Source organism: Centroberyx affinis, unplaced genomic scaffold (assembly GCF_046629955.1).
Source record: "Centroberyx affinis isolate AG114_WGS23_722 - 3 ecotype Tasmania unplaced genomic scaffold, CSIRO-AGI_Caff_v1 ptg003475l_1, whole genome shotgun sequence".
NCBI lineage: Eukaryota > Metazoa > Chordata > Actinopteri > Beryciformes > Berycidae > Centroberyx > Centroberyx affinis.
In genome coordinates, this window is record NW_027281435.1 from 873,297 (window position 1) to 885,511 (window position 12,215).

Here is a 12,215-nt window from a genome sequence, read left to right on the forward strand (position 1 = left end):
TCTCAGATGTGCATACTCCTCACTTTGTGATGTGATTGTCATTTTAGCATCAAGCCTAGGGACTACAGTTGAAAACTATCTGGCTAGCTAATACTGGCACATTTACAGACATTTTGATTAATGTGCATTATTCCTGTAAGAACTAAACTCAAGGAACCTTCTTTACTTCTGATCCCAAGGTAGGTCTCACCCCAAAACACACTTCTATAGGGTGAAATGCTAAACAAACAGCACACCGGCTTTCAATAAACTTTGTATGCAAGTCAAGGCAAGACACCTCACACAATCCTAAATATGTGGGAAATAATCCCTAAAATGATGCCAACTAAAATGAGAATAATCAATTCCGTGTTATCAAGCATCAGAAATATAGGCTACAGTTTGCAGACTATAAATATGTTTTTTTGTTCTACAGACAAAGTAAAACATAAGTTGACTGAACGTAGATATGTAGATGAAATGTTGGATGTTTTTTTTTTTTGCTATTTGTATTGGAGTAAAAGAAGGAGCAGGAGAAGAAAGTAAAAATATACTGTACATAAACAGCAGATTCTCTTTGGTTCTGGTTGCATAATTGTGAGAAACAGTAAAGTAAAGTAAAATGACAAACAAGACCAGTTCTTTTTGTACTTTCCACACTCTGACTCGGTGAACTTCCAAAATGACATACTGCTGTTATTACAGTCTAGTGTTTAGCTAACTGAGTAGCTGGAGAGGGTTTACATCCAGTGAGGCCAGTGCACCGCCTCCAAATCAGTTAGAGCCAAAAAGTCCAAATCATTCCTGGTACTATATGCAGTGCCTTTGGGACTTCATAACTTTTTATGGAAAGCATCTAAAAAAAACATTCTATTACAAAATAGACAGCATCAACAACTAGAAAATCATTCTGTATCAAAGTTACTTGATTTAAAATTGCTATAAGCAGAAACTTCCACCCTGTTATATACACACATATACACACATGACTATCTGAAAGTGCCATGCATGTCCAAATTTAAATTTTGTTTTTGTTCTTCATTTTTTCTTTCTGTTCCTTCAATTCGATTTTTCATGCCAATGACAACATAATTGAATCATAGTTTGATCGCGTTTGATCTTCCATACACCCATCCATCCCTTTTCTTGTTGTTTATCTGGGTCAGAGTCACACCCAACAGGCATTGCACCAGACCCTTACCATTTACCTCACGGCAGGCAAGCCTGCAAGGCAGCGACCCCATGTTGCTTTTTTCGAAACTATACTCAGCTGAGCTACGGGGTCACACTGTCATCAGGTGCTCACCTTTGAGCACCACACCCAGGCCTGGCTCACCTGTCTAGCAGGATAGAACAAAGCAAAACAGGGTGTAAAGGAATACAATTCTGGCACAATTCAAACAATGAACAAAAGGTTTCAGCACATTTTATTCACTTTTAAAGAAATGACCCCAAATAAATGTTCAAGAATAAATTGACTCTGTTTATTCTACTTTAGTTGATTAAGTTCAGTTTGCTGCTACCCATTTCTTACAATTTTGGAACCGTTTGGCACCGCGTGTTAAGGTGTTACTGAGATGTAAAAAACTTGCCGCTGTTCAAGCAGCATCTGAATGCCTTACAATTTCATTTAAATAAGCTGAGAAAATTTGTGCTTCAATGCTGTGAATGCCTTCATACCAGTAAGTTAGCATTTCAGTGACTTTCAATTACCATGCAGATAATTTCATGAGCCTCAGTGAATCATGAAGGATCACACTTATCACACTCATCACACTTATGTCTGAGATGCGATCAAAATGCAGCAGCAATAATCAGCGCTATGGAGAAGAGAGTTGGTGGGTTTCTGAACAGTGAAGTTTCTCATGCTATCTACACATCACGGCCAGTTCTTTCAGCAGGCCTACATCACTTCTGTTCACAAAAATAGATTGCTCCAACAGTCAGTGGTGGTTTGTTATATAAAACAGGCAAACAGACATCAAGGAGTTCTAATAAAATAGGCAAAATGGTAAAAATGAGTAACCTCACCAACTGTATGTGGTGTGGTTTTTGTAACCAGGCACGCTAATTTCAGGATCCCAAAAGCAGACTAGTGCACTTTTCCTTCAAAACACTGTCTAGGGTTTGCCAAGAATGGATTGACAAACTAAACATCAATCAAATCCAGCCAGTGGTTGTAGGAAAATGCAAAAAATTGTGCAAACTAAGAGGTGGGCACAACAAATAGCACTGTACAACAGTGATGTACAGGACAACTCCTCAGAATGCACAACTCGACCTTGCTACATTCAGTTATATAACAAACTAGTCACTGAATATATCGTGCTTGGCTATGTTCATCACAATGTCCTTTTAGAACTCAAGGACAGTCCATTGAAGGGCAGGCCTATTAAAAGTGCTATTATAAAGTTATTTTGGTAAAGGCATCTAAAGCATTCTCTTTTGATATATACATACAAAAGTAGTGTCATATTCAACATAATAACGGGCTAGGATTATGATACTTCTCTGTAAAGCCTGCACTTCATATTGTAAATGGCCCATTGCTGAAGTACGCCGGTACAGTGTTCCAAGTAAAAAACACAGCACTTTAGTGTAACAACAGTCTCTTGCATACAGCGTTTGTTTGTGCTGTAATTTCATATCCAAACGGATATGTCGGTGCTATGTGTTTTGTCTTTTAGAGGACTTGTTGCAGAATGAGAGGCAGGATGACAGGGAGTGAGGAGCAGGTGGTGAGAGCTGGGCTGGTGTTGCGGACGCCACCAGGAAGAGACTGGTTGGGTCTCCTCACACTCCTGGTGCGGAGAGTGGTGGTCTTCTTTGTACTGATGGATGTGCTCTCAGTGGTAAAGAATCGGTCTGTGGCCAGAGTCACAGGAGTGTCAGTAATGAAGCTTGCGTCAGTAAGGGAAGATGTGTCAGTGTGGAGTGAGTCAGTGGGTGGAGCTTTGTCTGTGATGAAACGGGAATCTGTTTGGAGCATGTGATCTGTGACAGCAGGGCTGGCAGTAGAGGAAAGGTGCTGGGTAGTTAGGTGTTTGTCTGTGGTGTGGGGCGGCATCGTGACGATGCTGAGAGGCGTGGCTGTGAAGGGGTGGGGCTGTGTGTTCAAGCTCTCCCTGGCCGGGTGCTGGGTGCTCAGCAGGGCAGAAACAGACAGGGACCACCACCAGGTGGTGCTGGCCTCAGGAGGCGTGGAGCTCAGGTCCTGGGCGCTCGCTGCCAGGGGGGGCAGGTTGTAGGAGGCAAAGTGCCACGCTCCGGTCCTGCCAGGGCGCACTTCTCCACAGATAGGCAGTGTGTGGCAGGGGCAGCCCAGTACGCGGGCCGGGGTGTGCTGCATCCAAGACAGTAAGGAGGTGATGTTGGCATGGAGGTGGCAGGCCCAAGGGTTGTCGCCCAGAGTGATGACTTTAAGCCCTGCCATCTTGTCCAACACTCCAGGGGGCAGTGTGGAAAAGCGATTAGCGTGCAGATAGAAGTGAGTTAGGTGGGTGAGCCGGTCCAAAGAGCCTGGCAGCACCTGCACCAGGGAGTTGTGGGACAGGTCGACGGTCTCCAGGCGCATGGGCATGTTGGTGGGCACAGTCCAGAAGCGATTGTGGCTGAGGTTGAGCGTGTGCAGGTTGATCAGCGTATTGTTGATGAAGACGGCCCGCTCCAGCTTGTTGTTGGACAGCTCCAGATGTCGCAGGTTCCACTGGTGGACGGTGTCGTTCTTGTCCAGCAGCCGGATGCGGTTGGCGGTAGCATAGAGCTGCCAGAGGGAGCGGGGCAAGCCGGCGGGCAGCTGGCCCAACCGGTTGTGAGACAGATCCAGGATGCGGAGGTGGGCGTACGTCGTGAGCAGGCCGTCCAGATTATGAAAGCGGTTGTGGGAGAGGTTGAGGGAGCGAAGGTTGTGCTGCAGGCCATCGGGCAGCTGTCTCAGACCCCTCCAGGAGCAGTCTACCTCCCTGTGGCTGGGGCTGCAGGAGCACATGGAGGGGCACACCGCTACGACACACAACCCCAGCAACAACACAAGGAGCAGCTCCAGCAGGGCCTCATGAGGGAAGGGCTTGAGCAGCACATGCCTGCTAAAAGAGGACAAGAAAGACCAGGAATATTAGTGTTTGGCTTACACACTTAGTGTTCTGGTCAGCTTTTATTTACATCCAGATAGCACAGCCAGCACAGGAATAAGATGAGATGTACATAGCTGTGTCTAGGAGAGGCGTAGTTACTGCAGAGTGCCCCCCCCCCCCTCTCTCTCTCTCTCTCTCTCTCTCTCTCTCTCTCTCTCTCTCTCTCATCTCTCATGCACACACATACATACACAGGCTCCACAGTGTCTGCCACACATTACTGCATTGCTTGCAGGTACACACATAGCCTACACATCTATCTGCACATGCCAAACTGACTTCCATAATTATGCAGGCATGTTTTTTTTTTTAGGGATGCTGCAGCAGTTTTCTTCTTCTTAGAAATGCTCACACATGCTCCGTCCATAGGGGGTTAATTTAAGAAGAGGGTTGAATTTGTCCTTTACTAAAACACTTGACCTGATTTGCAAGAAGATATATGGAGGCTATTTGATAGTATTATTCATCACAAAGGATGAGAAATCCCTGTAGTCATTTTCCCTGGCATCAGTTTGTGTGTGCAATTGTCAGTGGTTGTCAGCGCAGTCCCATGCCCCCGGAGGAGAGCAAGCTCAATAGATGGGTTTTATTAATGACTCCACAGAGGACTAACACATCGGCTGGTCCCAAGGCAAGCAAAGACAAAGCCGGGAGCTCTACAGCACTGAAATTGCAGTGTATGTAAGCTAGGGTGTAGTAGAATGTGTGTTTGTGTGTGTGTGTTTGTGTGTGTGTGTGTGTTCTTTCTACATAAAGAGACACTTTCCTTTCAATGTATCCAGAACTCACCTTCTCATCTTATCATTCCAGGTACTTTTCTTTGCTCCCGTTTGCTGTCCAGACCCCCAGCCCCCTTGCTCCCTCTCCTCTCCTCTCTTCTCCTCTCCTCTCCTCTCCTCTGCTGTTCTCAAGCACTGGACCAGCTGCTGCTTTGCTGAAGGTGGATTTTTTTTTCTCCTGCCTGAATTCCTTCCGTAGGATTTAACCCTTGCTCACTTGTCCCTCTTCAGCTTTTTGGGGCAGCCCTCTCTGCTCTTCTCTGTCGGCCGTTTTTTCCTCTCTCAAGAACGAAGAGTTGATATTGTCTCTTGTTTGGTTCTTTTGGTTTAGCTTGATCAGCTACTGCAGGCTCTGGGTTTACACTGTGCAGTGGAAATGGAAGTGAGTGGGAAGGGTTGCGGTGTGTGTGTGTTTGTGTGTGTATGTGTGTGTATGTGTGTGTGTGTGGGGGGGGGGGGGGGGGGGGGGAGTGGGAGGGGGAGGGGGGTTGTGATGGAGTGCATAATGGGAGGCTGCTACAGAGGACAGTCCTCCCAAATAAATCTTGCAGGTTTAGGGATTTACCTCTGCATTTAAACACAGACAACTAATTGTTAAGGCAAGACATGTTTTGACTGATTTCAACCCCGGGCAGGAGGATGTCCTATTCAAATTAAATTAGACTGTCATTCAGTTATCAGCGTAATTGATGGTTTCCTTCATTTCTAAAGCAGCAGCAAAGTAATAGAATAGCGATAGTATAGTAATTGCAGGAGGGTTGTGCTTTTTAATGTGTAAATGTAGAGGTTACTCCCCAAAAAGCTGCAAGATTTATTGCAGAGGACTCTCTATACTGCAGTTTCCCACCTGTCATCAGTAGTACAGGCAGCCCTTCATTCTGCACTGCATCGCTCTGCTTGTCCCCTCCTACATGATTACTGTGGGTTCTAAAGGACAGTTTATCATTGATCCAGATGCCAAGATGTTTTTCAGTGTGATACTTGCACTATTTGTTTTCTATTCAGGATGCAAACATATACTTTTATACACCCAAAAATGCAACAAATTACGTGTAAAAACACAAAAGAAAGCCATTCATTGCAATGTCTCACTTCAGATTTGAGATTTGTGCAACCACAACCAGCTGCATGCTCTTGTTTCTTTGTAAGATTTGCTTTTGTGTCCTGTATTTGCTTGTCTTCTTCTTTGTTTGGGTTAGGGTTAGGGTTAACCCTAACCCTACACTGATGAAAGTTATTTTTTTGCAATGCCATTCGTATTTCCTCATCTTTGGTTTGTTGCATATTATAAAATGTCTGGCTATTTATCTACCTGCTTGCCTCCCTATCTGCTTACCTAACAACTCACTTACCAACCTCTCTCGCCTGCCTAGCTACCTCCACTGAGACTTTGAAGATGATGTGTCCTGTCTCCTGACCAGCCCCGAGCCGCTGCTCCCACTGTCAGTCACTTTACACTACATGCTCTGCAGTCAACTTGAGCTGTGTGTTACAGAGCAGCAGAGAGAAAAATCAGCGCGAAAGTCCCTCAGATCCTTGTACTTCCCTATAGACTTTGAACACCTGACGAGATGCAGAAAAAAAGTTACTGCATGATAATTTTAGGCATTTACTTTCAATGAGGATGCCTTCAGCTGCATCCCATCTCTGATCATGCACATGACTCAGAATCACTCCAGTCAAGGTGTTTCCATCCCCTAGCCACTGCATAGGACTGTATTAAGTACAGGGCTGTATTAAGGACAAACTGTTCACAGACAGACTCCAGATGAAAGGCACACATTCATGATGACGTCATAGATAAGTAGATGGACAAATATCTGCCAAAGAGGTTGGAAACACCTCCATGTTGGTGTTTTGAATAGGTCTTTGTGGGGCTTTGTTGGCTCTGGCCGAACTGTTGAGGTGAAAGAAGGCATTCTTTCTGAGCTTAGTGGTACTGCCCAGAAGAGACAGCGCATTCTCTGCTTACTAATCGCCTCTTTCTCTCTCTCTCTCTCTCTCTCTCCCTCTCAAGCACACACAGACACACGCACACATGCACACACACACACACACACATTAAACTACTGTTTGCAGCTCTCTCTTACAGAACAACCAACCAACCAAGGAAGTGATGACTATAATAAATCCATTTTTGGTGAAGCTTTAGGTAAGTTGTCGATCTTCTCATTCTGTGTGTTTTAAAAGGAAAAGGCATGTAATATTAGAATTATGAGATCTTTGCACACAATTTTGTTTTCCACACTTTAATATTATATAAACACAAGCAAATGTCAGCCATTAGCTTTCGATCAATGAGAGTGTCCAATGTTCGGTTTGACAGATTTAGCAGCACACAGTCTCAAATTTGAATGCAAGCATAACGCAAAGCAGCTCTTCAGATGCCAAATCCAGTATACAACTTCAGAAGTATCATTTATATGAAGGGGTTATGAAGCTGCAAGGAACTCATTAGTGAGCTGAGGTCAAGGCAGTTGCTTCGGAAAGTTTTTGGCTTCACACCAAGTCTACACCACATCCTTTGGTTCCTCTGAGCCTTCAGAGGCGGAGGCTGCTGTGGCTTTGGTGGATGGAGTGGTATCCATGCCAGTCCCACTTGCTGAAGCCTGGTCAGCGTTGGCAGTGTCGCCCTCTTCCTTCCCATTCTCAAGTGTCTCTTCCCCTGCTCTCCCATCCTTGTTTCCTTCCCCTCCCTCGTCCTTGGCTGCACTAGCGCTCATCTCCTCCTGTGTTTGGCTGAAGTGGCTCATCAGAACAGCGGTCTCTTTGGCCTCCGTCTCAGACTTCTTTCCATTCCTCTGGGCAGTGCCCATCCAGTATTCAGAGTTGCTAATCAGGTCAGCATCGCTGTGGATGTGTCTGCTCATGTGACACACCTTCCAGGTCAACACCACAGTAGAGACCAGCAGAATAGTGCAGAGGATAATCAGACCTCCAGCCACCATCAGCAGTATGAGACCAAACCTCCTGTCAAACATACAGTCAGTTGTCTTGGGGTGGTGCTGTGTGCCTGGTAAAAGTGAAGTGCTATGAGAGACAGAGACAACGTTCCACATGCTGCTGGCTTCAGGTGTGCTTCTGGAAGGCTTTGTGGAAGTAGCTGCAGGTGCTGGTGTAGAAACTGGATGAGTGGGGTTTACGGTTGAACTTTTTGATCCACTGGCAGCACCTGAGGACTCTATAGAGTTCTGATCAGTAGTATTTGCAGCTGTAGCTAGTACAGCTCCCATGATTTCAATGCAGCACAGCAGGAGGAGGATGTTGGGGCCTCTCATGTTGGTATCTGAGAAGACATTGGAATGGCAGTTTAGTTTAGTTTAGTTTAGTTTAGTTTAGTTTAGTTTAGTTTAGTTTAGTTTAGTTTAGGCATGTCAAATCAGAGTACATTTAGCTGCTGAATCTATGAATAGCATAGTTTCAGTAAAGGACTTCTGCTTTGAGCTATGTAAAGCAGGGGTTTTTACGCACGAGTTAGTACTCATACTGTGATGTCATTCTTTAAAGGGAAAGTCCACCTTAAAAGATTTACACTATTCCCATGTTTTCGGACAGTTCAATTGAATGTGACCAATTCTATCCCAAAGCTAGAACCACGGCAGTCAAGACTTTCTAGATAATGTCATCAGGAGACACGTTCTGGAGCTGCTCCATTGATAGTGAATGGGCAAGCTTTGTGGATTTGATGATGGTAACCCAAATGTTTCACATGGATAAGGGAACATTTGCTCCATTTTCAAATTCAGAGAAAATTGAGATGGTGATAGATGCTGTTTTGGAGCGGAGACAATCACTAGACATGAATATACAACCCCTTGCCACTTTTACATGTTCTAACACACAGTCTAATCAATTAGTTTTACATACGGTTATTTATTGTAAGAATACATACTCTTATTTCTGTTCATTTGTGAATCTTTACAGGTTTCAAAATAAAAGTCTGTATCAAAAGATGCAAGTTGTCACTTACGTTGCTGCTGATCTTACTATGGATCCAAGAGGACTAAGATGTGTAAAGATCAACTGTCTGTACAATGTGCCAGAAGTGAAGAGAGACGCGAGAGATGTGTGAGGGAGTTGAGAGCGGCGATGACAGTAGTCCATGTCATTGGCATGCTCATACGGTTGTCTTGTTTCCTGTTCCTTTTCTTACTTCTGCCTTTGTCCCTTATTAGGACAAGGAAGTGGTTTTTGGTGCTCTGTTTGGTGCTGCAGGTGGCCATGGAGACCTCAGAGGGGTGGCAGGCAGCAACTGCCAGTAAGTCCTAACTGAAAAACCTTTTACAGTATGAGATTCACTGTTGAACTCAACCTAACTAAAAGGTAATCATGGAAAGGTCATCATGAAGTAATGATGCATTACCAGTAACCACTCAGTATGATGCACTATTTCACTTGAGGGGACACAAAAATAGTAACTAATATGAATCAGAATTATTCAGGAACTCCTTGTTAACTATTCGCTGACTAGCAGTTTGTTCCTGATTTGTTCCTTACTCGTTCCTTTGTAACTACTGAGATTGTGTGTACCGTATTGTAAAGTGTTGCCATTATGTCTATCCTAACTATCCCCAACCAGAGCACACCACTCACTCTCACTGTATTGTTCGTTTAACTTCATGTATTGCACCAGCAATACAAGGCCATTTCGCGCTCTATCAGTCACATGCACTGGAAGCTGTTGCAGCAGTTGATTAGACTCAATATATATATCAGGAACTCTGCTCAACATCGGCCTGCTCTACGGAATAATGAATATTATTAATATGCATTCATTGAAAGTGAAATTATTATGGCAGCTATATCATCCACCTACTCATTTCCTCTGTTTCTGTATGTTTACCTGCATCTCTTTCTCTCTCTCTGACTTTGTTCTATAGGTTTATTTCTGTGGTTTACAACCTACTTTGTGCCTTCACCTGCTATTTTAACCAATAAAGATTGAGAGCAAACTGTCTGAATATTCAGACCCACATTTACCTTTGTCTTCCTATGGGAGCGCTCAGCATCCATGTAACATTACACTCCATTCTCCAAAGCCATTATCCTTTGTGCAGGTATTGAAATTAAGACCCTGGAGTATTTGGAGTGTATGATTCCCTGGCCGCTCAACATACTGTGGTTTTCAAAGCAATGACACCAAATAACAGTTATTACTTTCCCCTGGAATGTGCAGTGTAACAAATTACTATTTCAATTTCACACAGTTACTAATAAGAATTAAGTTGCTCTTAGTTTATCACCCTTCTAAATATCAGATTGAAGTTTAGTTATCCAAAATCTTGCCCCCACACTCTGATTTGTTTTTAACCTTAACCAGAAAAGTAATGTAATAAGTAGTTATAAATTACTGATCCTAAGGAGTAAGTAAGTAAGAAGTAAAGTAATAGTATGACTTTTGACCGCTTTTGTCCAATACTACCCCATATTACATGATTTATAATAATGATTTGAAATAATACACTGTAAATTGTATGAACTTCACTGTATTTAATCAGCCAAAATGCAAGAGGTTAACATGTTAACAGTAATGAACCAGATAAACGGTTGGTTCATATTCCTTTAAAATGTCCACAAAATTGGTCTCCCATTCACTATCAGTGGAACAGATCCAGGATTTGTAACAACATCCTCAAGGGAATGCAAAACTTGCCAAGCAAATGTGTGTGGGAAGGAACTCTGTCTGGGAGAGAAGGTGTTCATGTTAACAACTGTAAATCTTACTGCCCAAGGTTATCAGAATAACATGTACATTTTTAGGGTGGGATATGGGGTGGATTTTTCCTTCCATCCCATATGGAGCCAGTAGTGGCTACAGATGCAGATTAGATGCACTCAACATACTGTATATAATTTGTATCATTTTCAGGAAAAAAAATGCTAGCATTGGTTGCTGAAAAATACATTTCCACATTTCCAAATCCATTTCACATGAGGTGCTACGAAAAGATCACTCACCCGTGAAACTGGTGAAATGAAGAGGGTTAACCGCTGCCACTTTTTACTCACATTTGAAAGGTGAGGGTGTTAATGTCAAGTTCTGGCCTTGATGCTGGTTCTATTACTGGATTTGGTAATGTAGAAAAATATTGGTTAAATAAGCTTGAGAGGAAGTGTGAAGAGAGAGAGATGACTTCACCTCAACACCCCCACACCTACCCTGAGCAATGGAAAGTCCCGTTTGTAGGTATGTATGTGTTTGTGTGTCTGTGTGTGTGCATGAATGCGTATCCCCTCTTTTGTCAATTCTCTGCATTCACCTATAAATAACTGACTTGTTGGATGTGATGGTGGACAGCTTCATTAAGGCCAATCCCACTGGAAGCCTTTGCTCCATCAAGGCTCAACTGATGGCTGACAACTCTCTCTCTCACTCTCTCTCTCTCTCTCTCTCACACACACACCTACAAACACGTGTCTCCCTCTGGAAGCACATTGCCCTTTCCACATTTTTAAAGTAGTAGAATTCTAGCATCAATTAATCATGACCACATTAATTTTGAGATATTAGCATAATTACCATAAACTAAAGGGACCATCACGGCAGCCTCTACACTGCATTTTACATTGTGTGCCACTGGGTTGGATTTTGCAGGAGATCTGCTGCATTGCTTTAGGAATATTGCTTTATGGCACAAAACAGTAAGATGGTGCTGTCAGATTTATTTAAAATGCATTATCACCAACGGGAATCTCAACACACTTCACATAATAAACATAGAAACTACAAGCTGGAGTTTCATGAAATGGTAGATGGTGGATGGAGTGAAAGGCCTATATGCTCAAACAAATGCAACATCCTCTTTGTAACAGGATGCAACGCAGGGTTAATTTTTGAAGTGTTAATTTAACACACTAACCACTGGCGTGAGACAGCGGCTACCAATCGTCTCAATTATAGTCTCATTTATTTATGGTTATTACAGGCTACGAAGATATCACATTGACAATCATATATTGTATGTATGATGATGTTTATTTATGTGTATATGATGTTTAAAAAGGCACGCAGCACCATTAAGTTTCAAATATATATATTTTTGAATTTATCATAAATGTAAAGTCTGCATACACCAATATTTCTGAAGTTCCTAATATACTGTAAAATCATCAGTTACTTAATTATATCTTCAAAGCCTGATATAAATAGACATATTGAATTAACAGAAACAGATCTTTTGTTACCTGTTGACAACACACTGCTATTCGATCAGTAACTTTGAGACATTTTTAACTGTCATCTGCTTTGATTGCCATTCAAGTTTCTCAGAAAGAAAGGACATATTGTGTCTGGCTTCCCAGTGAAGGAAACACAATTTCCCCT

At 43.0% G+C, this 12,215-nt stretch overlaps 2 protein-coding genes across 2 annotated transcripts; both read right to left on the minus strand.

Moving 5' to 3' along the window:
• Window positions 1–2,662: 2,662 nt before the first annotated feature.
• On the minus strand, window positions 2,663–4,909 carry LOC139661196 (oligodendrocyte-myelin glycoprotein-like). The gene is made up of 2 exons (XM_071539589.1): window positions 4,902–4,909; window positions 2,663–4,061 (listed from the first exon to the last, which is right to left on the minus strand). The coding sequence occupies exons 1-2, from the start codon at window positions 4,907–4,909 to the stop codon at window positions 2,663–2,665; spliced, it is 1,407 nt and encodes a 468-aa protein (XP_071395690.1).
• Window positions 4,910–7,139: 2,230 nt separating this feature from the next.
• Window positions 7,140–8,990, minus strand: LOC139661224 (serine-rich adhesin for platelets-like). The gene is made up of 2 exons (XM_071539633.1): window positions 8,862–8,990; window positions 7,140–8,177 (listed from the first exon to the last, which is right to left on the minus strand). Exon 2 carries the CDS (start codon window positions 8,167–8,169, stop codon window positions 7,402–7,404), a length of 768 nt encoding a protein of 255 aa, XP_071395734.1. The 5' UTR covers window positions 8,170–8,177; window positions 8,862–8,990; the 3' UTR covers window positions 7,140–7,401.
• Between the last annotated feature and the right edge of the window lie 3,225 nt (window positions 8,991–12,215).

Bases quoted from the DNA above. Each gene is read 5' to 3' on its own strand.
- LOC139661224 (XM_071539633.1), bottom strand. From the start codon at position 8,169: ATGAGAGGCCCCAACATCCTCCTCCTGCTGTGCTGCATTGAAATCATG.